Consider the following 25,504-nt stretch of genomic DNA (forward strand, 5'->3'; position numbering starts at 1 on the left):
GGAGTGATCGTGTAGTGAAGAAACCATCTTTGAGAAAACAAAATGTACGTGTACTTTGACTCTTTAGTCTGGTCCATGCCCCATCCGCTAACAAGGAGGATTCAGGTTTTATGACCAATACTGCAGTCAGCCACTAGGGGTGATCAAGATTTTTTGGGTTCACTTTTATGGAGCTGTCGTGTTGCCCATCTTTATTCACAGTCTATGGTCGGGAATGTGTTGTGAGGCAGCTCCGCTAGTCCTTGGGCTGCTCCTTGCTCTGTTTCTTCATTTTCATCCTCCGGTTCTGGAACCAGATCTTCACCTGCCGTTCCGTCAGGTTGAGGGCGCGCGCCACCTCATGCCGCCGGTCCCGCGTGAGGTACATGTTGAACAGGAACTCCTTCTCTAGCTCCAGAGTCTGGTATTTGGTGTACGGGCATCGCTTCTTCCTGGAAGAGCGAGCATGTAGCCAGTTGGCCGAGGGGTCATCTGGAGGAAGAGGAGAAGGAAAAGAGACAAGAAAGTTGTTACAAACCAAGAATAAATCCACATATGCTTCCTATTGTGTGTCTGACAACATTAACCAGGACAGAGCCAGGACAGAAAACGCTCCCTCGAAGATCAAAACAACAGATCTCCGTGTGTAAAAGTTGCGGAACCTTGTTTAGCAAGACTTTTTCTCAAACGCCTGAATCTGCGTTTGACACTTCGGTGCATAACCTGGGTTTATGGGGACAGCGGGGCCACAGCTTTAACACAACTGGACAGCACATGAAAGACAAACGGCCTGTTCCATCCAACGTGCAGAAAACACAGTGGAAACAGCACTAGGAGAACCGACAACAGCCTGATCCCGATCATTACAAATAAAGCAATAAGTCATTGTAGAAACATATTAATGTATGCTTATAGAAGGTGGGGATTCGGTTTGGAGGTGACCTTCAGGAAAAAATGAGAAGATGCTGCAATCACTGGGTCAGTGAAGATGTTCCGAGTGTTATGAGAAAAGAAAGAAAAATGATGACAGCAAACAGATCAGGGAAGATGTTTGACAGGCCCGATACGTTTTCCTCCTCCCCCTCCTCCTCTTTCTGTTTGCGTGAGAATGATAATCACATTGCAGCTCAGTGCGCTGTCACTGCGTCACTTCTGATTGCTGCTAAATTAATAAGTGGTGGCAGATTTACGACCCTGCCGGGGTTAAGGGAAAAATATTTCTTGTGTTCATCCTTCGCCATTCATTACACGTGTATAAGATGCAGTGCGACTCTCACTCAGGTCACACAGTAGACTGCACTGAACCCTGTCTGAGCACAAACACATGCATTGACTTATGAACCCTGCACGCTTTTGCCGGGAGCGTCGGAGGTGTTTTTGGTGAAATGAAGGATCTGTGTTGGCGCTCAGCTCCCATCCTGCCCCCTCAGAGTCGTCAATGCTCTTGTGATGGAGAAAACGGGACAGAAATATTTTCTTTCATTGTGGAAACGCGTCTGAAATAGCAAATAACAGGCTTTCAAATGTGCTGCTTTTCATTTTTTTAAATGAGAGAAAATTGCTTCGTCCTTTTTTTCAAAATCTCTTGTTTGCCAGGCTACTCCTACGTCCCCCCTCCACCCCACACACACACACACACAAACTCACCACCCCTCTTTACAGCTTTCAGACCAATGTAATTAGCAGAGACTTCGTGTTTGGGAGGCATGGGTCTGGTTTGGGCCTGAGAGCTATCGACATTTACCCTCTGCAAAGCAGCAGGCATCTCAGCTATGAGGCAGCTCGCTGTGAGTCTTACAGCACTGAGGGCTCTTGGAGGACCATTCAACGATTTAAAAGAAAACATCTCTGCGCTCATTTTGACTATATATCAACCCATTTAACATTGCTATACCTGCAGTTATTGCCTTGTTTTAGCCGCCCAGCTTTTCTGAACAGTGCAGCGCCAATATAAAACTCATTATTAATCTAAGGATGAGATGTTTCCATTTTATATCCCATTCAGGGACAGAGCGAGAGAGGCGAGAGGTGGTTCTGGTTGATTTCCACTTTTACATCTTCTAAATAAAACCTTTAACCATATAAGCAATCATTCCATGTGGTTTGGTCAGGCTCTTCCTCCCATCAATCACTCTCGATCATAGGTCTGTAATGCCAGCACCATCTCCCACCAGCTCACGTCTGTATATCATGTATTCATATAACCCATAAATAGGATCGAAATGAAATAAAATGAAAAATAGATTAAAATTTGAGCTTTCTCAATAAAGGTGACTATTTCTTAAACAATAGACTGAAGAGCTAAAGAAAAGAAAACTGTTATAAAAATATAAAGAGCATCTATGACGGCAGGGAAAGCACAAACCCAGACCACACTGGAACCATTTTCTTAAAAGTTGCTGTTTCTTTTTTCGTGTTTTATCGCTGACAACCGTCTCAGTCAGCAGCACAATGTCAATCTGGCGCAAGACACAAGTGTGACTTCCAGAGGAGACTCCAGTCGGGATGTATTGAATGAAATAAAAGGTTGGTATAAGAAGAGTCACAGTTTTTGTTATACCAAGCCCGACTGAATGAAGCACAGCAGACATCTAGTCTGACCATCACAGTCAATACTGGAATATGTGTCATCTAAATCAGTTGGTGCTCCATCAAGGTCTAAAAGCTTCTCCTTGTTGCTGTGTGACCAGAAACAAACATAAATAAAGAGGAGAGGGGGAGATCTTACAGCCAGGGGCAGATCAGCTCTGCATGGCATAGTGTTATACTGGAGATTTTCTGTTCTTATGATAAATGTTGCCACAGTCCTCAGGCCTAACATGGCAGAACAGATGATCTTATCACTCATCACAAGTGTGATCTTCAGCACCTTTTGACGCCATGCAGTCAGGATTTGAGGTGGTGTGTCGCTCCCTGAGGAGCCAGTCTTTCCCCTAAGTGATACTGGGTGGAGGCTTCGTCTGTCTTCAATTTCACTGGTAATAATTCACTGAGATGACAATCATGAATGCTGTAATGCTAAGGCAACTCACACAACTGCATATGACATTTGAAACAATGTCCTCTTTCTCCCAGTCCGACACAAAGATCTGTTTTGTGTGGCACCATGGGCAGAAGCAGTGTTAGTTGATGTTAGAGTAGATTCTGCTCTGGACTTAAATGTTGGACAAGTAAATGTGCAGCTTGGGATTTTTATGTATGATCAGTTCTAATGGAAAATGAAACAAATTGGATTTGTAGTTAAAACGTTTATATACACGAGACACCATTAAAAGTTAAGTAAGTAAAACGAAGTATTGAATCAAAATTAAATGTTTATTTTACATTTAAACTATCAAATATAAGCCAAAATATATTTTTTGACCCAAAACGTTTAAGATTTTACTGTAATCATGATTTGGACTTAATAAAACAATTATTTAATTTTTGTTTGTCAAATTTCTGAACACATTAAGCGGACTCTTTTACTTTCTATTTCATTATTACAGGGGACTTTAGTTTTATTATTCCCATTTTCTTTGATTTGCATTTTCTTTTTTCCTGGCAGCACTGAACAAAATTGCACAGAGGAAGGTGTTGGCTCCACTGAAACGTTGCTGCAAGGCTTTTTCCTGGTTATGGCAATGTACTACAAATGTAATTGCACTGTTTCTATTGAATTAACACTTATTACTTCTGTTATTATGATTGCTGTCCATGGTTCAGTGACAGAGAGTAAGGCCTGTTTGGAAGCATCAGCATAAAGCCTTTGTCCTCCAGGTTTGATTTTCTGATCAAAAGTAGTCAATTAGCTTGTGGACACATCGTGACACAGACTGAAACCTGGACCTGACTCATCACAGCCAACAATTCTTATCAAAATCAAATTTAGGGGGAAATTGCACAAGAAATCATCATTAGATATTAACGTTAATTTTTACAGAATGTAGTGCAAACAAAAGTCAAATTAGAAGTAAAGGAATGTGATTAATAAACTCAACTCAAATATACTGGTTTGCTCAAACACACACACTGTGTCTGCCCAACCCCGCTCCAAGAATGTGATTGAATTTATGAGAGCTGTCTGACCCACATGATGCTAATGATCTGTACTCTTTGGGTGTCTTTAAGGACAAGAGGAATTTTTTGCGAGCACTTCTGACTGTTTACTGGTGTAAACAGGGACTTTGTTGTAATGGCTCAAAGTTTGGAACTCAACTGTTGGGGGCTAAAATGGCTGCCAATGGTGTGCATCACATCACCCAGCCTATGTCAGCCCCTGACGGGGGAAAAACAACCACCCCCCACAGCTGAGTTAGTCAGCAGCCATCGTCAGTAAATACGTCCTTAATACCCTCTGGAATCAATTTCCTCCCACATGGCCAGCATGTAGAGGATCGATTTCATCTCAGGACAAAATAATGCCTGGTACAGAGGTGAGCCGAGGCCGGAACGTGGGGTGTGGAGCATGGGGTGGGGTGGGGTGGGGATGTGCAGCCCCTTTGTCACACCGTAGAGTGGGTCCTTTGAATCGCCTGGGTGTACAATCACCTCCGAGACCATCCATTACCCTCGAAGCTGTGTGGAATCCGAGGCTGTCACCAGGGTGACGAGCCAGTTGTTGGGTGGTGAGGGGTGATGCTGGATGGCGTACACTTTTTTTTTCTGAAGGGCTGGCAGGACAGTAAGGGGGTTGTCGAAAAAGAAAGAATGCAGGTGTTGGTGTAGCTTTCGCAGATGTAACCTGAAGTCCTGACCTGCATGTCAGCAAGAAGGCACATGGATGAAAAGATTGATATTCCTGTAAAGCTGCCTATTATAGCCCTCCGGCACGACATGTTCTGTTGTTGGCCTATTGTGCCTTTTTCCTGTGTTTGTGTGTGTGTGTGTGTGTGTGTCTGTGTGTGTGTGTGTGTGTGTGTGTGTGTGTGTGTGTGTGTGTGTGTATGTGTGTGTGTGTGTGTGTGTGTGACAGAGAGAGACCACGGTGATGAATGCGTGGAAACACTGACCGAAACGGCTACAAGACTAATACCACATCCCATCTCCTTCTCTTGCTCTTTCTAGCTCCCTTTGCAATTTCACCCTAATAGTTCCAGAAACTGACCCCACATATATCCCAGAGGCACGTTATTACATTTCCTGAAGTCGTATTTTACTCCTCCCCTCCCCCCAGCTCCCCCCCACCCACTTCAACCCTTACAACCAATCTCTCCCAGCCACCACCAGCTACACACCAATTAATGTGGGTTGTTCACCTGGCATTATAACTTAATAAACTTCAGGGGTAATAACTTTCTCTCTCTGCCCCGGCAGCAGCAGCAACACAAAGACTGAAGTGTAACCTTGTAGTTTATTCTGGATGGCTGCCCAGCACCAGTGACACAAAGGGAATCTGTAGCTGGAAGCCGGCTTTAACAGGATGTGATCTTTTTAAAGGTAGGACTCTACTGATGTTATTCACACTGCATCTATTTGGTTACCCAATAAGACAATTCAGACTCTCAGATTCCAATTTGCATCAGAAAAAACCAAGGACTTTTTTGCTAAGGTTTAGATGCCAAAACATGCTAATTCTACATTTTGATTGTTTTGAGAATTAAACAAAATAAATAAATGACTTAATTGGTGCTGGTGGGTGGATTTGGTTACCTTTAGTCAGAGCAAAGTTACACGTTTCCTCCTGTTTCCAAGGTTTATGCTATACACTACTTTAAGTTAGATAGCCTACAATGTCATACTACGCAAGAATTAAACCTTAACCTAAACAAAACTGGTATACCTTTAAAGATCCAGTGTAAAGGATTTAGTGCCATCTAGTGGAGAAGTGACTTATTGCAACCATCTAAATACCACTCCCTTCAAGCAAAATAAGAAAAGCCACAGGGGCCTTTTGGAAAGAAAAAATGCAGAAGGCCCCCTCGAGATCCAGTGTTTGATTTATCTGATCCGGGGTAATATGGAAACATGGAGTTGCAACATGGCTGACTCTGCTAAAGAAAACCTAATATAAAGGGCTCATTCTAAGCTGGTAAAAACATTACTAATTACAGTTTACACCAATGAATCAATGATTGTGTATATTATATTCCATATCTGATACATCCCCCTAAATCGTACACACTGGACCTTTAACCATAAAGCTGTTAGGCTAAGTTAATGAGCATTTAAAAAAAGATATGGACTTTTGTGACATATGTATAGATAAAACATAAGCCTATTTCAAAACAGAATTATGTCACAGGGTTTGGGCCATTACAACACAAAGCAATATATCCGAACACAGACAATTACAAACAATCACATACAGAGCAAAATGTGTTCTTCCAACCACCCTCCCTTAATGGTGACACACTGTGAATACGACTGGTCTGGTAACACCAGCGGCTTCTAAACCGAGGCCTCTCTGAGCCATTTGTATTGAAGTGATGGTGTTGGTCGGCACAAGAGAGAAATATGTCCACGTGTTTTCATCCATGTAGTTTTCAAAATGGCTGCCATGCGAACAATAGAAATAGCATTCAAATGTATCCAGTAAAGGAGACTGGTTTGAGCGAAGTATGTTTCACTTGCAGCCAGACTGGCACATACTGGTGGAAAGTCTAATAATTCAGACTGGAGGCTGATGGGCTCCATCCAGCCCGTAACCAGCCCTCTTCTCTGATGGATAGCTCACTCAGTTGGTGTAATAAGGACTGAGAGTGTTTATGTATGCATGTGTGTCTGAGAGGAAAACAGGGAGAGACAAATGTGTGTCTGTGTCTGTGTGAGTGTGTGTGTGCCAGTCCAGTAATAAAGTGTGCATTTGGATGTGTGTGAATGTTTACAATTTGTGTTTCTTCTTCTGAAGGCCAATATGGGGGAAGGGTTTGTGTTGGGAAGGGGGGTACTCCCTTCTTCTCCTTTCCTCATGCACTCACACACACTACCAACGCACACTGATCAAACGGTCACGCGCTCAGGCACATGGATCACACTCCTGTGGCAGACCTGGAGATTTATCCGGCGGGATTAGAGGAAGGGGAACAAAGCCCGTTCACATGCAGCCTCGCTTCATGAAAATACAAGAAACCAAATTTAGAGAAAAAATTATAAATTAATGGATTTTCCTGTTCCAACCAGAAATAAGTCAGGGGACTTTGGAAAAGTGGTTCCGACTGAGCCAAGCGCGCCGGCGCATGCATGATGGATTAAATGTTGTTGTTAGTGCGAGTGATGGCAGAAAAAAAGAGCAAACCCGTGTTACTGGCCCAACGCTGCATAGCCTTATATCAGGATGATTGCGACTGCATGACAGGTAAAATATTATTATTATCTTTGCAGGGTGAGCAGATGATTAAAACAGCAACTCACAGGCGACTGTACGAGATGAGGCTGCCTATAATAACATGGAGTTGTGGAATATAAATATTCAGCCAGCGATGGTTTGAATAAATATGATTAAACTAGTAAGTATATGATTAAGCGATTTCTTAATGTTAATTTGCAATACTAGAGTAAATGTCAGTCTTCACAAAACAATAAGCTAATTCCTTGAACTCCTCTCGTGAAGGGAAGTCAAAGCTTCAATCTTTTGTCCCCAGCATGTGCTCACTGCTACAAACCGGAGCAGCATCAGAAGATCCTGTGTGCATGTGTTCGTGCTTTCAAGGTCCAGACTGACCCTCCTCTCACATGTGCGCGGCGCCGAGTCCCGCACGGCAGAGTAGGTCCACGCACGCCGCGGCTCTCTGACTTATGATGCGTCTGCTCTATAGAGAGCCAATGTCTCCTGCTCCGCGGCTCCGAGCCGCCGGGCCAGTGATGGACGACCTGACTCCTTTTATGGTTTTTATGATTTTTTATGATTTTTAAAGGAGCACGGGGGCGCGTATGTGAATGACATATACAGAGGATCATTTCAGTTGATGGACAGAGAGGAGGCGCAGGCGCAATGAGCTGGTTTATCCCTCTTATTATTATGTTAACAACTAGAGAAAAGTTCCGTTTCAGTTGAGCGGAAATGGGACAGTGCGCGCACATACGCGTCCACGCATGCACAAAGGAAAATTATTGAGAGTGGTTGGCTGAAGAATTAATATCAGAGCAAAGCAGAATATCAACTATTCAATGTCTGGCTGCATTACAAACACAGTTAACTGAGCCCGTCCATGTTCCTTCGGACTGGTCTTATTGTTGCACACGGACACGTACTGGAGCGAAGACACAATAGCATGCGTGCTGTGGACGGGCATACACTAGGTGAAGTAAAGATACTAAGATCTGCTTTGGTCCAAATTATTAATTTTAATAATGAATCTAACGCAACAGCCGCTTGGTCCTTTTTCAAACGAGGCAGGAGTGCGCATGCCCCGCCAATTAACTCCAGCAACAACCTGGAGGCACCGCAAACCCAGCACGGTTCTCTGCTGTCACACAGAGAGATCTGATGATGAAGATGAAGAGCAGCAGAGCAGAAAACCCAGAAAAAAGATCTGAATATTATAATTATCCCCCCCCCCCCCCCCCCCCCCCTCCACTTTCCTTATTTAGTTTTTTCTACTGAGCACCTGCTGTTAAATAACGTCCCTTCTGAGCTGCTCACTCCCACTTAAAAAGCGTTCAGGGGGACCTCTATCATTTCCCCCCATTTTATAATCCTCTCTAATAATATGTTGTTTAGTTCATGAAGCCACTTTATGTGTTGGCTTTGGGCTGTTGCCAGGTAATCCACTCTAACGACCCCTGAGTGCCTGGACATACTCTCAAAGTATCATGTAAGTAACAGCATCACCTAACACACATATCATGTTTAGTTTTGTCAAGGTGGTTTGGGCTGTTACTCCCACGGTGTCATTTTTAAATCTTGATCACCCTTTTCTTTAGAATAACTATCTCGCAAGTTGATGTTATTTGCCAACCACTTGCTGAGTGCTGCTCGTGTTTGCCAGATCAATGGAAATGGAAATTGTGCAAAGCGGAGGGTTTGAGGTAACGTCACAGAAAAGTCTGCAGCTCTGGAGCATCGCAGTGTGGTAATCTGTTCCACAGGAGCCCGCTGGTAAAACACGGATGATACGAGCCAAATATCCCAGTAAGCGCAGAGAGCAGAAGGTGGGGGCACTTTGGCTCTCCGGCTCTTTGTTCTTGTTTTATGGCGGCATTAAAAGCATTTACAATCTCCCACTCCCCGCTCTCTCTCTCGCTCTCTGGTGCGCTAGTTCCTGCTTTAATAACTTACTTTGATCCAGGCCGTCTTTGTCCTCACTCCCTTCGCAAATGTCCTTATTTTCCTCGAACCGTCCTCCCGGGATGGCGGCTGGATGGAGGCTCAGCTCGCGCGCAGCGGTGGAAGTTGACTCCAGGATGTACGTAGTGGTCTCGTGCTGGTGCTGCCCGCCGATTTTGGCTGCGATCTCCCCGCCGAGGTGGCCGAGCTGCGGCTCCAGCTTGACCTGGCCCGTCTGCCCCTGGCCCGGCACAGTCTCGGGGCCGCGCGGCGCGCAGTCAAGCCACGACCGTAGGTACCGAGTGTCCGCGGCGGGCACGTGCTGGGCTGGGATGTACGGATGGTAGACGGTGGGGAGGCCACTGGCACCATGGTGCGGGCTGAAAGGGCTCCAGGACGGCGAGAAGACCGGGGGCTTCGGCTGGAAGCTGCAGGATGGGTACGAGTCTGGATGGGGATGCTCCGGGTGCGCAGCGCCTCCAGGCTGCCTCCCGCCCGCAGCTGCTGCGGAGCTGGAGCCGGAGTACTGGACGCTGGGGAAGCGAGTCGGGGCTGAGAGTTCATCGCTCTCGTGACTTATGATGGAGTCCACGTAATAGTTGCTCAAAGTCCCAGAAATGGACATTCTCGGACATTATCTGCGCAACGCTGCGAGTTCACTAAACAGAGAACAAGAAGAGGGACATGACGAGATTTTCTCTCTTCCCCTCTCTTTCTCTTCCTCTGTTCTGTCCTCCGCTGGCTCCCTCCCTCCCTCTCTCTCTCTCTCTCTCTCTCTCTCTCTCTCTCTCTCTCTCTCTCGCTCTCGCTCTCTCTGTCTCTCTCCTCTAGCCCCCTTCCTTCCCAACAACTTGCTCACTATAGTGAAACAAAGTGCTACAGCCTAGTCTCGCACAGTGCAGGGGGGTAGCGTGCTCGTGTGTGTGTGTGTGTGGTGGGGAGGATGGGGGGGTCCGGCGCAAACTGATTGGCCGGACCTTTTCTTCGAGCCTGATAAAGCGTCAATGGAGCGTAAATCAACCCTGGTAGTTGGCCTTTCTCCCTCTCCCTCCCTCTCTCTCTTTAATAGATTGCTCCTCTTCTAAATAAATTGTCTAGTTTATATGCAATATGCAAAAAGGACAGTTCTTCTGTATGGAGTCTGTGTATCTATGGCTGCTGTCAAGCTACAATTATATAAAACCGTACATGCGTAGTCTAGACACTGGGCCTGGGAGCGGAGCGCAGACAATGGCTGACAATTACGCAACGCTGGTACTTTATTTATTTATTTGTTTATTATTGATTTGCTTAATCAAAATAGACGTGCGTCCATTTCGGTGTGAAGCGCATTGCTATTGCGCATCCATCCTTGATCAATTGCGCACAGGCCATCACTTAAATCAATCCCGACATCAGGGAGTCTGCATTTAAAACAGCATTAGTGTGACGGCCAATAGTGTTACACTTGAGTCGTGCCAACTGCAGAGAGATGTTCCATCTATCCATCCCAGAGAGGATGGATGGAGGGCTTCACACCTACGTTAAAGTATTTACCCGCTTCCTAAATCTGCTCTGAAGGTTTTCTCTGACACTGTTTTACTGGCAGATTAAGAGTCATTTTTGTTAACGAGCGCCATTAAATCGAGTCCTGCGTGGTTATGCCCCTTGTCTTAACTGCGCAAACTACTTCAACTACTTTTTTGGGGTCCCGTTTAATACCATAATAAAATCCTACACGAGGGCGGTTGCTTTGGTTTTATAGGCCTGATATATGGCCAGTGGTTGTGCGGACCGTAAACGCGACCGAGGCTGCTGCAGCTCGGGTAAAGGGCGCTTCTCACTCAGCGAGAGAACACGACACGGGCCGGAGTTCGAGGCTGAGTTGGAACAGGAGATCACCCGGCCCCGCGGGTCGGAGTTGGAGCTTCCGGTGCTGTCCACTCTTACAGCAGCGGATGACGGATACAAACAAACTGGGTTTCAATGAGCAGCAGCAGACCCGGACTGGATGTGAGTCCAGACACCTCATGTTGACCTTCATCAAAGTCACCGGGATTGTAAGTGTTTATATTTCTTCATAATAATCACAGACGTGGAGTCTTAGAGTCTTTGGGGAAGTCGGGCTGCTGGAAGGGGCTGTAAATCCCTGCCCTGTGTAGCGCACTCGGTTATTTACGACAAATAAATATGAACTACGCCTTGCTTATAAGGTCTAATGCCTTTATTTATGGGAGATGGCTATAACCGGGCGTTCGGGTCTGCAGGGGAGAAATGATGAGTCCGAGCGGAGACAGACTGAGCGGCTGGTTTTCATTCATCAGCAACATAAACCCCAAACCAAGAGTCCTTTAAACACCCAGGAGCAACCTGAAAGGACCCAGCTCCAGCTCAGCACGGACATCCCCTTCGGACCAGACTGGACCAGAGAGGACCAGACTGAGAAGTGCAGTCATGTGAGGATGACGTGTCTGCTGCGTGATCGTAGGGTTAGTGCGTAAAGGAGCGGCTGGCCCTTTTGGAGGCGGCCTGGACCATTTGTTTAAATGGAGACCTAATTATTGATAGTGTAGAGGTTTGTGTTTAATTGAATATTGTGCAAACTCCATTTAGTGACGAAACACCACCCTCCCCATCCTGGATATCTTGCAATATTCAACTAGTAACGGAGCTTGTTTTCCAACAACACGTCCCAAAGCAGTTGGCAGGGTTTCCGACGTGTTTCGGCAGAAACAGATTTTGTTTTCCAGTCAGAGATGCACGGGATATTTTTTTGGCGAAATGGCCTCTCCTCAGACCGCAGGCTGTGGGATTTTAATCTTTTTTTTCGTAGGGCCTCCGCCCTGCAGACTGGGCTGCAAACCAGACAGCGCGTTAATTGGAGACACTGGTGCTGTACAAAAAGAAAAGAAAAAAAACCTTGAAGACATTATCTGCAGCCGCCTTCACTGTCCTTACAGAAGTGACTTGGGAAAAGAACTCTCTGCACTCTCGCTTAGGCGACACACAATACCGTTTAAAAGTATGAATTTTAGAAGTATTATTCCCTTAACACTGTACTTTAATATATAGCCAAAACACTTTTCTATTAGACATTTCGCAGGGGAGTCTGGCCAGTTGAAGCTTATTTATTGTCAAAAACTGTGGATTACTTCCGCTGCCACTAATCGGTAATTTAGTACTTTAGGTTACAGCCTCGTTACCGCGCTCTGAGCCGCTTTTGAACTGTTTTGATCAGAAAAGAAATTACGATCTAAAGCATTTGGGTAAATTTCCAACCAAACTCTCAATTAATACCAATCTGATATTTTAGGTTCATTGATATCTAATTATTGTGACCTGTCGGCTAATGGCGTTTAATTTTCTACCAGTAAAATAATTTACTGTTCAATAAAAGCCATGTGTCCTCAGAACAGAATTTGATAATAATTCCACGAAAGAAGTCGGAGTACTACTATTAAACCAGACTTCAGAGAAACTCTTCACTCCTCAGTTCAGGATTTCAAAGCTGCACAGTGTTTTCTGCAAAAGATTTAAAATAACCAAGAGGACGAGCTGCTGATTTGAAATACACACAAGTGAAATACCAGGCGGCAATTTAGCTTTTGCCGGATCGTTTATTTCCACCAACAGACCTGCTTTTAGAAAGCATAAATTTAGACGGTATTTTTAATTACACTTTAGGCACATCCACAGGGGTAATTTTGTTTTGAAAGTGAAATATTGTCCATGATAGGTCTTGGGATGCACACACGCTCTGTTCCAAAATTCTCATCTTCACAGTTATACATTTATTCTCGGTTTATTTTTCTTATGTTTATTTTTTTTCGTATTGTCTACTACTACTATTGTTGTGAAACATAGTTGACTTTTCAATAAAAGGTAAAAATTAACATGAGCTGCTTATATATTAAAGCAGTTTAAATAATAAGGTTATTTTATTTTAGCAGCTTAAATATATAAACAGCTTGTGTTTATGAGTAGATTTAGTTTGATCAGAAAAAAAAATCCTTTTAACAGAACTTTTATTAATATATTTAGTGAGTCAGGTCAGGATCCATTTAAACACAGCTGTAAAGTAGAATACTGTAGGTTACTTGTTCCCTAGCAGAGGGTTAACATTTAAATTTCATCAGGCTATTTATTTTATAAAATTTCCATTCATTACATCAGTGCTGGGAAGAAGAGGCTTCAAAGCTAATTTAAAAAAGGTACATATATTTTATTTATTTAGGTATTTAAAATTATAGATTTTTTAAAGGTCTCGTTCAGTTGGTAAATTAATTACAGTCTATATTTAAGTTAATGTAATACTCAAATTAATTATTTTTAGCTTTAAAAATACATTGTCTACAGCGTGTCAGACATATCGTAAATAAAGTGATTAGATCAAGATTGATTATACATCAGGAAAATATGCTTAAACAATCATTCTAACATTCTTCAAATTCAACACACACACTCATGTTGTGATGTGTTGACACACCAAGCACTGTGAAATAAATCATTAAACAGCATCATTTGTAAATACTGACTTCAGCTTTCTATTTTGATGACAAAGCCTCAGTAGATCCCTAACAATAATGGCAACTGAACATGATAACGCCTTTGATTGATACAAGCTATATATTTTAATAACAGCCATTGCCTGGGCCTCATAGATCATGTAGAGCATCACATTTCTCAGCTGAAGATCTTGAGGAGGCTCTAGGCATTCTCCCCGAGCGTCTTTACAGCTCAGATGGTGAAGTTGTCTTTGTAAACCGAGTCAGGAGAGAGTTATAAACTGACTGTCCATGACAGCAGGGAAAGTGAAATGTATCATGATGTTCTCTCAGCAGCAACAACAACTGCCCTGAGACACAGCTTACTGCAGCTGCTGGGCTCTCTCTCTCTCTCTCTCTCTCTCTCTCTCTCTCTCTCTCTCTCTCTCTCTCTCTCTCTCTCTCTCTCTCTCTCTCTCTTCTGTGTGTGTGTGTATATTTAGAATATGTATTTAGTAAATGTATGTGTGTATATGTATATATGTCACGATCTTACCTCAGCAAAAAACGATTTCACCGAGTTAATTCAAATCTTAATTATTAATCTTTTATGTAGGAGGACGTCTCTGCTGTGTTATTAAATATAAAGGTAGCAGCTGGACGTGTGTCACACACTGTATATGTTAGTTACTTTAGTTAATAAATTCATGGCTCGACTCCAGAACTGGACGTTTGAGCAACTGATCAGTTCATTCATTTTTTTTAAGAGGGGAGATAAATATGCTGAGTGTTCCCACAGTGCTGACTTTAATGCCCCCTGGATGTCTGAGTTATTATCCATCTTGATCTAATTAAAATAGCCTATAAGTTTTACCATGACCACTCCTTCACGATTAGACCAGAATAGTCATATAACACAGGCAGGGGAAGATAACAGAATAGGTGTATATATATACACCCGAGCTTACATTATATTTATATATATGTATATATATACATATATATATTACATCATATGTAACATTATCATGCATGAATCAGAATAATTTTTGTCCTTTTTCTATTTGTTATTCTATTTACTGCTATTCCTTTGTCTTCTGACTGCAGGTCTCACATGACTATTCTGGTCTGATCATGTTGGAGTCTTCATGGTGTGTGTGTGTGTGTGTGTGTCTGTGTGTGTGAGTGTGTAATTTCAATGTAGACACAGAAATTATATTCACATGGTTTAGTGTGGGTAAGTAAATGTAGGCCCAGGAAATGTGTACGTGCGTGTGAGTGTGTGTGTGTGTGTGTGTGTGTGTGTGTGTGTGTGTGTGTGTGTGTGTGTGCATGTGTGTGTGCCATTGGTCACAAAGGTGCATACACACCCAGGAGATTCTGCCTCCTTTATTTGCCCTCCTCATTATGAAAAAAAAAACTGGAGCAGTATGTTTAGCTTAACGAAACATATGTGGAGTTTTGTTAGTTACTTCATGTGTACATCAGCCCGCAGTTACCCTCAAGTCTGCGTGGGTACAGAATGCTGTAATACATTAAAGGTTAATGTGTCATATAAACTCTAACATTACACTATAAATTATATCTAATGTTTATCACTATGTACAGGTTCCTCATAGGGACGTTATTTCCTCTCTGTAACCTGCTTCACTTTAATTTGCTGACAAGGACTCCAAATAAATAAACAAGTGAGAACTATCAGACTTTTGTGGACTTGATGTTTGTTCTTTGCTTTGTGTTTCTTCTCTTCTAATTCAGTTTGGGATCATTCCGAGCATTAAAACCCGTGAAGCTGTTGTAATTAGCTGGACGCTCCGTTTCAAGGGTTTAAAATGAGATCACTTCTGCTGCTTAATGGAACATTAGAGCATTTTAAACCAACACTTCATCCACTGGCCTACTAGACTGTATATTAATTCTGCAATGTCTGCCACAATAATAAACTTTGATTTACAATCGGCTTCTTCATTTACCGTGAAGTTACTAACGGAGAAGTTTATTTAAGGACCCATTTGGTTTGGTTTATGCTTTTGTTAAAGGGTGCATAAGGCAGTTTTATCCTCTTCATCGGGACTGAAGAGTTTTACTGCTCAGGTCCTCCATTTCCTGTTTTGCACACTTGCTGTTGGGGCCCCTATTGATCCCACACATCCAGGCTTTTGTGGAATGCGTATGCACGCTGGTGTCTCTGAGGTCCCATTAAGTACAGTGCAAACAGCAGACTCACAACAGAGGAACAATGTTCTTGTGCCGGAACCAGGATGATCTCTAGATTTCTGTCTGTTATTAGAATCCCCAAAACCACTGACATTCAATCAACCACAGAAGCAATGAAGGAGGTTTTGGTTTTCAAGAAATGTTGCATTTCTCACAGATCCTTAAAATTGTAGCACTTACACACTAACAGACTTATCAACTAGGTCATATCTCTTTCATCAGAAGCATACAAATCTACACTACATTTACAGTCTATTTATGTATTGATCCACAATTTATCTAAACCGTTTGTGACTGCAGCCACACAGGCAGTGTAGGTGATTTTACTTCAGCTTAACATTTATTTACATTTCCCTATTTAGCAAAACTAAATGAAGCCTGTATCGAAACTTATACAATTGTTGCACATAGTTGGCTTAAATTATTCTTAACCGGTAAAATAAGGGATACTGGCTTATTTTGGGGGAAAAGGTGAGAGAAGCATCGCCATCATGGCTGCATTTAAAAGTCTCAGTGACAACTTCCATTGTGAGATCCATCCATTCATCCTGCTGACAGAGCTTTGATCCTTTTCAGCAGTGACACAAGGAAGAGAGAAGCTGGTGGGAGCCAAGCTCAGATGCAAGCCAAGCATATCTCACTGTATTTTACGATTCGAAGAAAATAGTCGATATGAAAAGAAGTAGTGGCTATGGTGTGTCAGTACTGACACCCGATGCTAAGGTCGCATACATCCATATAGGAGGAGCAGTGAGGTAATTGCAGCCTTTTTTAGACACAGTTACTTAAGTTTAGAACAATACTTCATTCCAATGGTTGCAGACATACAGACAGGGTGGTCAATGAGGTTTTTGGTCCAAACTCTAGAAAGTGTCTGCCAAGTTAGTTAACTAACCTCAGCCTAACTGTTCATTTGCTCAGTGTTGAAGGCCAGTGAAGGAAAGTGTCTGCTGAACATTGACTTCAGGCAGTCACTGACCATTGTGGAACGTTTCCAAGTATATATACTTTTACACTAGACCTCTTAAATATAATTCCAGTGTATAAATTGAACCCACATATTTGTTTTCAGAGGCAATCATTGTCTCTTTCCATCTGCTACATTTAGGTAGGTGGGGTATTTGCACCTTCAATGTTGTATATAATAGAACATGTTGATGAGCTAATAAAATCAGATTCTTTGCAATTGGTTAATTTAACTTCGTATGAAGAGGTTCAAAATAGTTTCAACTCACAAAACCTTGAGAGAATGTCTTCAAATTTGGTAAAAAAAAGTCACTCAAGGATAATTTACTCTGGTGTTTGAACATCAAAGATCAAGGTCACTGTGACCTCATGAATTATAAATTTGTAGAAATGTAACCCATGCTGAGATCAGCATCACGGTTGTACACTCACACTTGAAAAGCTGCTTCGTAGCCACAGAAGAGAAAATAGAGCTGTTTTGATGATCTGACTATGACTCTGTATACTCTGAACAAGTTCACTAAAAGACATGTGTTTGTTGTTTCAAGTTGCCGGGTTACTCTCGGTCCCCAAAATGTTTGAAGTACTTGGACATCTCTAATGTTATTGAATTAAAGTTGAAAATCAGAACTTGATGAACCATAGGAGGCTTTTTAACGTTTGAATATCGAATATTACATTTCATTTAGCTGAGGCTTTCATCCAAAACTAAGATTATTATTATACTTACAATAAGTGCATTCAACCATGAGGGTACAAACCAAGAACAAAACTACAAAGTGCAATGTGATGTTACTGAGTCCCACCAGGAATTCCAAATTTCAGGGGGGGAGGCTGTTGCAGACTCAAGTGACTGATGTCATGCTAGATTTTTTTGAATATTGTGAAGCACAATGTGATTTTTGGAGGTAGTTTTTGCAGGAGCAAGTGAAAACTACAGAAGCAGGTGCAATTCCTTAGTATAAAGTCTTCAGACAATGTTAAGACAAATAAAATGTCTAACCATGTTTGTACTTCTATCTTAGTGAAGGTACTTATTGACATAATGCATTTCCCAGCCCCTTACCCTCTAACCCGGGACCTAAAACCAAGTCTTAATCCTCAAATAGCCCATTGAAAAAGTGAGGACCGGTCAAAATGTCCTCACTTTCCAGAAAGGTTCTCACTCTGTAGAGTCTATGCTTGAAATGGACCTCAAGAAAATAGAAGTACAGGAACACAAACCCACAGACACACACACATTTCTATCACATTGTGATTTACGTCTCCTCTAACTGGGAACATTTGATCTAACTCACCTTGATGCTTTCAGCACTTCCAGTGGATCAGGATGCTGCAGCTTCTGTGATTTGTCGTGTCTGTTGCCCATATGTTTCAGACATTCTTCGGGTGCGCTTTGAGTTTATGTTTGGTTTATTCTAAAATGGACAATGCCCATTAATTAACATATAGGTATTTGAGTTCATCATGTAAATCTGCCAGATTTAGACATGCAGGCCAATTTTCTGCAGTTCCTGGCAGGATTGATGACATGTAAAACTTTAAAAGAAAAAAAGAAAATGTACAACACCACACAAGCACAGAGAAAATTAAAATAGTAAACGTATGAAAAAAATCATAATGTATATAATTAACTAAAACTGCTCATATGCACTAACAGAAAACAGAAAGAGACAAAAGCAGATAAACAGAATCAATCAGGTGCATTTATGACAAACAAATGATTACAGTATAATTTGATTAATTGTATTGTGAAAAGTCAAATACACTTCAGAGCTTGGAGCCCAGCAGGAAGTAGAACACCATGGAAGCAGGTGCGTGGATATGAAGAAGATGTTCCCATAGCCGAGACACTTGTGGTGGTGATGAGGTGATGAGCTGTGTCCAGGCTGGAGGTGGTGCGGGGGTGGAGGTGGGTCACTTATGCTGAACTGACAGTTGAATGACGGGATTTAGATAGAACATTTTAAACTTTGACAGTTCATGGCTCGAGGCCAGTGAGGCTGGTTGTGATTGGATGAAAAGAGAAAGAACTGAGAATGAGCTGGTGGAGCCTAATGGAAACCATGCATGTGACCTCGGAGTCATGCTGTACAAGAAGTGAGTCTTCCTGACTGAACTTTTGCTGAGATTCAGTAGGAAAGCAGATTATGACAAAAGAGTACGTGTATCATCACTTGATTCAATTATTCAATTCAATTTTGAACACATAATTCTGTAAATTGTCGAAATTTAGTTTTTAGTACCCTTTTCTATACGCACCGAAATTCAAAAAATTATAAGGAAACCAACACGAAATAAAAAGTCAAATTCATGTATTTTCTCTCTTAATTGATCTTTCAATTTGTGTTTCCTTACTTTGTATGTAAAGGACACATACTGTTTCCCAACTGTAGGAGCGGCTTGAAAGTGATAGGCCACTGTCAGGAAGTCACCTCCCATTGAGACATACAAACATGATGCCTGTGGGCTTGCTTTACATGTTTATCTTTTTTTGTTTTTATTTATGTTCTAACTCTTAGCCTTTTAGCCTCTTAATTAAAGGAATATATAGCCTATCTATAAACGCTTGTCCTATGTGTGCTGTTGCCAGGATGTGTGCAATGTTTTTGAACTCATGGCATAAAAAGGTAATTTTATGTAATATTTCTTATTCTTACTCTGGTATACATGTAAATAACCCTGGCTAGTATAGTCACAATATTCAGAGTCAACCAACCACGGACGTTTAATTATTCATTCATGCAACCAACCAAATGATATGTGTTCAATTCTGAACATGTCGGCAGTTTTTCTCTGGATCGAACCGATTGTTTAGAACTGAGACACAGACCCAGCAGGTTACCATTTGATAGAGTTTGTGATATGTGTGTTTGTGTTCCCCCACACTCATGTGCACAACATCAGGGAGTTTCCTTGCACAGTCCTTGGCAGTCATATATGTAAATGTGACATGACATGTGTTTGAAGCTGCTATGATTGGTGATAGCATGGGAAAGTATGATGATTGGTCAAATTACAGCTCTTATGATGAAAGAATAAAACAAATCTATATATCTGTCTTTATAATATTTAGGTGATGATTAAAAAATGTCGAGGATGTCAAATTTTTTTTACAGTCAACTGCTTCATTTACAGCCTGTATGTCAATAACAATCACCGTCCCATGTTTGATGTGATGTTGAGAGAACTGGCGGCGGCACTGGTGACAGGACGCAGTCAGACAGTGAACTGGGCCTGTTAAATGTTAATGTGCTATTAAATGCACTGCAAATTATACAGAAACCCTCTGCCGCTGACACAGGAAAGAAAGAGGGCGAACAGATTTACAGCCATGTGGCAGTACGCTGAACTTCATAAAGCATATTATGTTTGAAAATAATCGTCCAGGGTTAATCATGACAGCACGAGAGTGACTGCAGGAGGAGGAACAATGAGGGCTATTACCTGACCCCTTCACTTACACACACTGACACACAGACACACAGGCAAACACTCTCTGTCTTACTCACACACACACACACACGCACACACACAAGCACAGGTTTGTGTCTATCTTAACTGGGACATTATGCACTCCTCAGCCCCTTACCTCAACCATAACCATCAATACTAACCCAACCCATAACTTAAATCTAAAACTAGTACCAAGTCGAAGGCAAAGGGATAGTTCATCAAAAAAACGTAAAAGAAACTATATAACAAACATAAAATGCCTCCATATTGCTCCTGTGGTGTCAACCAAGTGTCCAGAAGTCCCGCCATTCAAATTCAACTTGAAACAGTGTCATCTACACCGTGGTTTTAGCCCAAATGTCCTCTGATATCCTCCTTCTGAGCCGTGTTCACGTTTGCATGCACACACTGCACAAACGGTACAAATTGCATGCAAGCTCTCACCCAAGGACGGAAGCATCTATAGCTAACATTTAGGCTCCAAACATGGTGTAAATGATGCCGTTTCAAGTCTAACTGAAACGGCATCATTTACGGCCTCCTCCCAAGGCTCATTAGATGGAGGCATTTAATGTTTTTCGAGTTTGAAGAAGGAATCACCAGCAACTTCAATTGTATTGGATTTGGCTGTAATGATGTTTACCCCTGAAACTCCAAAAGGGTTTTTCATTTTTCCGTGAACTATCCCTTTAACCCTGAAACGTATCCTAATTCTGCCAAAATGTCCCCACTCTGTAGATTGAAACCTCAAAATGGTCCTCACAAAGACCTGTACAAGGACACTCACAGACACACACAACCATATGTTCAGTCTCTTTAGTGATCAAGGTTTTATTTTAGAAACAAATTGAATTAACCTGCAATCCAGACCAACTAGTGAGCTGGTGGAGACGAGTCTCCTCAAGTTGGACCAATCACAACCATTTATCTAAAGTGACTGACAGAGGAGTACCGCTTGTGCATTGTCATTACAGTAACATCCAAGATGGCTGCCACTGATGTGGAGAGTTGAATTAGATCAGTATTTATAAAATCTGGAAGGAGTATTTTCTGTAAGAGAAGAACAAAATTGCCTTTAATAAAAATAATAGCTTTGATTGATTATTAACTTTGCGTCAAGTAGAAAAACAGATCATGCCGATAAGAATGTACCTTTCACTCTAAAAGACATCCATGTCATGTACAGTAGGCACAGAGCTGGTGGAGAGATGAAAACATGAAGACATTTGGAAGCACCTTACTGCAAACAAAGACCATATTTATTGAGGCTTCTGCAGCACATGGGAAAACCACCATGTAACCATTTTCAAGGTCACATCAAAGAACATGTGTTTTGAATTCACATGTGACGTTTGGATAACGCAACAAATCAGAAGAGGCTGCAGTTTGTTTTACCCATCAGATTGTCCGTTTAGAAAAAAACAAAAGCATCCTGACTACTGAACAAAGTGCAGAGTAAACAGCTGACAGAAGTGGTGTCGGCTGAAGTGCTCGCTGGGCTCGGCCTCCTCCTCTCCGCGGTCTGTTGGCATGCAGCTGCTGTGATTCAGGCAGTTTCAGGTTCCTGTGATATTAAGCATCCAGCCCAACAACTTGAAACTACCTACATCACACAGCTCCTGTTTGAATCCAAAGCGACTCGGCTCACTGTGAAGGTGGAAACACTCCAACTGCTTCTGGCACGTCACACAGAATCAACGGTAGCACCGAGCGACACTCACCATACAAACCAACAGCACAGAAACTCATTCAACTGTGGAGTCAACAGAATTATCTTTAGGTTTTGAACATTATAAGAGAATGATCATCCCAAAATAAAGTAAATTGTGGTATTTCTGACACCTCCCAACATAAACAGCCAGCAATTAATAATACTTTTTTATAACTAACTGTAACCGAGATCTTTCTTTTAGGTACCTTAGAGATTTCCTCTTTAGTGACAGGGTCTGACTCAGGCACACTGGTACAAATTTGCCAATTTTAGAATAAGACTGACAGGAAACAATGTAGCCTATCATCAAAAGGTGCTGTTTCTTATTTCATCTCATTTGGCTTTATTCACTAATATCTTCTTAGATTTTTTGGTTAATTTGTTCTTTAGTTGTAAACAAAAAAATATATATACCAGGAAATTATTACAAATGATGAACAGTATGTATGTATGAACATACTATAGTAAATTAAATCCCATCGTAAAACTTTAATATTGAAGAAAGCACAATAACTCATTAATTTGTACAAGCAGGTCAGTCAGAATCTAAATAAAAACGGTGTAAATAGGTTTTAAGAAACTTCTTCTTAACAACGTTTTGTGAATGAGGCTCATTGAAATCAGCCTCAGTGTTAAGTGTTGACTCTCACTCTGTTATTTTGTTCATTTTCTTGTGAGTGGATACGTTTGAAATATGTAATATGTTATGAGTTGTAAGAAAAAAAGCTGAACACCTCTAACTTCTCAATACGGCATCAAACTGTGTTCCACTTAAATCCAAGTAGTACAAATGACTAAAGCTTCTTGTGAGGTCAGTCTAAAATCTCTGACAATAAAAAGCATATTTTCACTTTGTACGATTACCCAGTGTGGTCCATGTTTATTCTCTCTCAACAGTCAACATGCAAAGTGCACATGCTGGCGTCAGCTAGAAGCTAGTTAGGAACAGACAGCAGCCATGTGTATGGCAGCGTGCCTGTGGCTATTTGTATCTGAACTCACCAGGAACTCTACTTTCTGCTATTTCCCTCCAGTATCTCTGCTTCCACTTCTCCTCTCTGTACACATCTGATGATGTTTCCAAGGCGGTGGAATTTGCAGAATTTTTATTTTCGAGTTCAAGCTTTTGGTACCTCACTGCATCAGGTGAATATTAATATTTTAGTTTTTCTGTTGATTTTGACACTTTCAAGCCACAGCAGAAATGTTTTTTACTTTCTGTCTGTATATATATATATAATAACGATAGGAAATTAACATGCCCAAGAATTTAAGAAGAATTAAGAAGTTAAGCCAATGTTTATTTTTTCAAATGTAATTACAGAACACGGAAAAGTTTCCCTGCTTACTTAACTTTACACTTAACTCTGGTGGCAGCTCACTAGGATTCTGGCAGCACGTAATGTTAGCCTACAGCTAGCTAGTAGCAACCTCAGACTTGGTTAATATGTTAATCTTCTCTTTATTCCAAGACAAAGTATTACTCTGCACCATTAAGGACCCAGTGTCATCTTAAAAGTATTGATATGCACCAGTTTCTTAAAAAATATATATATATAACAATACCAAGGCCTATTCCTTCCTCGGTTTTGCTTTTCTATTCTCTTCAGTTAATCATACAGTGATCTGTGTTTCCCATTCTGCTTCACATCCAGTTCACATTAGTGTAATGGAGTCAAAACACCAGGGAAATTACAATGTTAGAGGTACATGCCAAGAGACAACAGACAGACCCTATGAACCGAATGGCAGGTAACCAACTCGTGAGTGCATAACCACACTCAACATTTTGTACGTGGCATTGGATAAGACTTTGCAGCACTGCCTTCCTCTGGCAATAATCGAATGATTAGAGTGCATGTAGCTGAATCCAGCAGCGGGAGGTCCGACCACTGCTTTAAATCACATCTAACAAGTACAATCCCGTCAGCGCCAGCTTCCTGCTCGGCTTAATGAATATCCAACTGTGTGACCCTGAAGCAAAAGGAAGTTTTGAAAACCTCTTGAGTTGCTCCACTATCATGCGAAGCAGCAAGGTGATGACACAAGTTGATGTTTGTGTGAAAACAGGGATGGCCTGAGGTCTACCAGCATGTGGGTTAGCTGAGAATTTAATTTACGTTGGAGCGATGTCGGGGTGGATGGTTTCCTCGAAGAAAGAGCCTGGGAAAAATAAAGAAGAAGTCTGTTTAGTGTTAGAGAACTTTGTATCGTCAAAATATCAGTTTCCTTACGTCACCGTGCATTGTATCTGCATTTTTATATATCAAGGGTGTGTAGCTTTGGACTGGACATTAGGGGGTCAAATGACAGGAGGAAATACTCTGGATAACTTTTTGATTGTTACTTTTTACCGATGAATAATCGCTTGATTCATTTTCAAATTAATCACATTGAATACTTTGTAGTGGCCAGATAATACCAACTAGCTGGTAGCCAAAGTAGCTAAACTAGATATGTGGTGAAAGTAGGTTTTCTTTGTTAATGCTGCAAAATAAATGAAGCGTAAACCAACCATGTTATCCTGTTCTATAACAGTACACTTTTCATTCATTGAATTCATTCATTGCCGAGTTTGATTATCGGGGGGGTTTCAACACCCCCATCCCCCTTGTATATGTTGCCTTATAGCACCTAGATTTCATCCTAAACCCAAACAAAACGAGGTTAGATTATAGGCAAATAGGTGAAGACATGATACATGGAATGTCCTGAAAGTGGGGCCATGTTTATACAATCCCATAGTATAAGAATCAGACATGTGCATTCAAATGACCAAGTTGAACATCAAAAGACCATGAGACAGACAGGAGGGACGACGAAGGACGCAGACCTTCCAGGAGGCACACACATTATTCGGAGCATCTTTTGTTGACCACCAACAGGCAATAAGGGGCAATGAGGCCGCCATAAAACTACACTGCGTAGCAATATACACCCTCGGTATACAACCACCTCCTCCACTTCCTCCAGCCACCAATAAACTACTCGGTGAATTACCCCCATGGTAAAAGTGAAGGAGGGAGCGAGCGACAGACGGGAAAAAGAAAGGCTTGAAAGCAAGTCAGACAGGACTGATATGAAGCAGGAGACAGTGTGGCGCTGCAGAGTCCATGCTCTCTCAAACATGGCGCCTGCAGATCTGCAGCCCAGAAACCGAGGCTGTCCTCCCTCCTTGCTTTATTACTCCTTCCCTATCTCCTCCTTGTTTCTCTCCTCTCATTTTCTCCTGCCTGTCCAACTCGGCTCTTTGTATTTGCTCTAATTGTATTCACTGCTGAATCACAGCTTCCCTCACCGTCCTTTCTTTTTCCTCCTCTCCTCGCCTAACAAACGGACAGCAGCTGCCTACTGCAGCAGCAGAGGAAGTTCAGCCATGTGTTCCTGATCAAAGCTCCACACTGGAGCCCTGCCGGTCGCTTCTCATGCGACATAATGACTCAGTGTCACGTTTAGCCAGCAATCAAACAGGGTGATGGTCAGGTTGAGGAAGCACAGGTCTGTTGCTGTTGCCTCATATCTAAG

The 25,504-nt window shown here is 42.0% G+C and overlaps 1 protein-coding gene across 1 annotated transcript; it reads right to left on the reverse strand.

The window, feature by feature from the left end:
• Window positions 1-235: 235 nt before the first annotated feature.
• On the reverse strand, window positions 236-9,791 carry LOC128458856 (homeobox protein Hox-B9a-like). Its single transcript, XM_053443881.1, has 2 exons — window positions 9,179-9,791; window positions 236-471 (listed from the first exon to the last, which is right to left on the reverse strand). The coding sequence occupies exons 1-2, from the start codon at window positions 9,789-9,791 to the stop codon at window positions 236-238; spliced, it is 849 nt and encodes a 282-aa protein (XP_053299856.1).
• Between the last annotated feature and the right edge of the window lie 15,713 nt (window positions 9,792-25,504).

The sequence above is a fragment of the Pleuronectes platessa genome, chromosome 16 (assembly GCF_947347685.1).
Source record: "Pleuronectes platessa chromosome 16, fPlePla1.1, whole genome shotgun sequence".
NCBI lineage: Eukaryota > Metazoa > Chordata > Actinopteri > Pleuronectiformes > Pleuronectidae > Pleuronectes > Pleuronectes platessa.

Coding starts and splice junctions, on each gene's coding strand:
- LOC128458856 (XM_053443881.1), bottom strand. CDS start 9,791: ATGTCCATTTCTGGGACTTTGAGCAACTATTACGTGGACTCCATCATA. Junction 472..9,178: donor CAAAGACGGCCTGGATCAAA/GTAAGTTATTAA, acceptor CTCTTCCTCCAG/ATGACCCCTCGGCCAACTGG.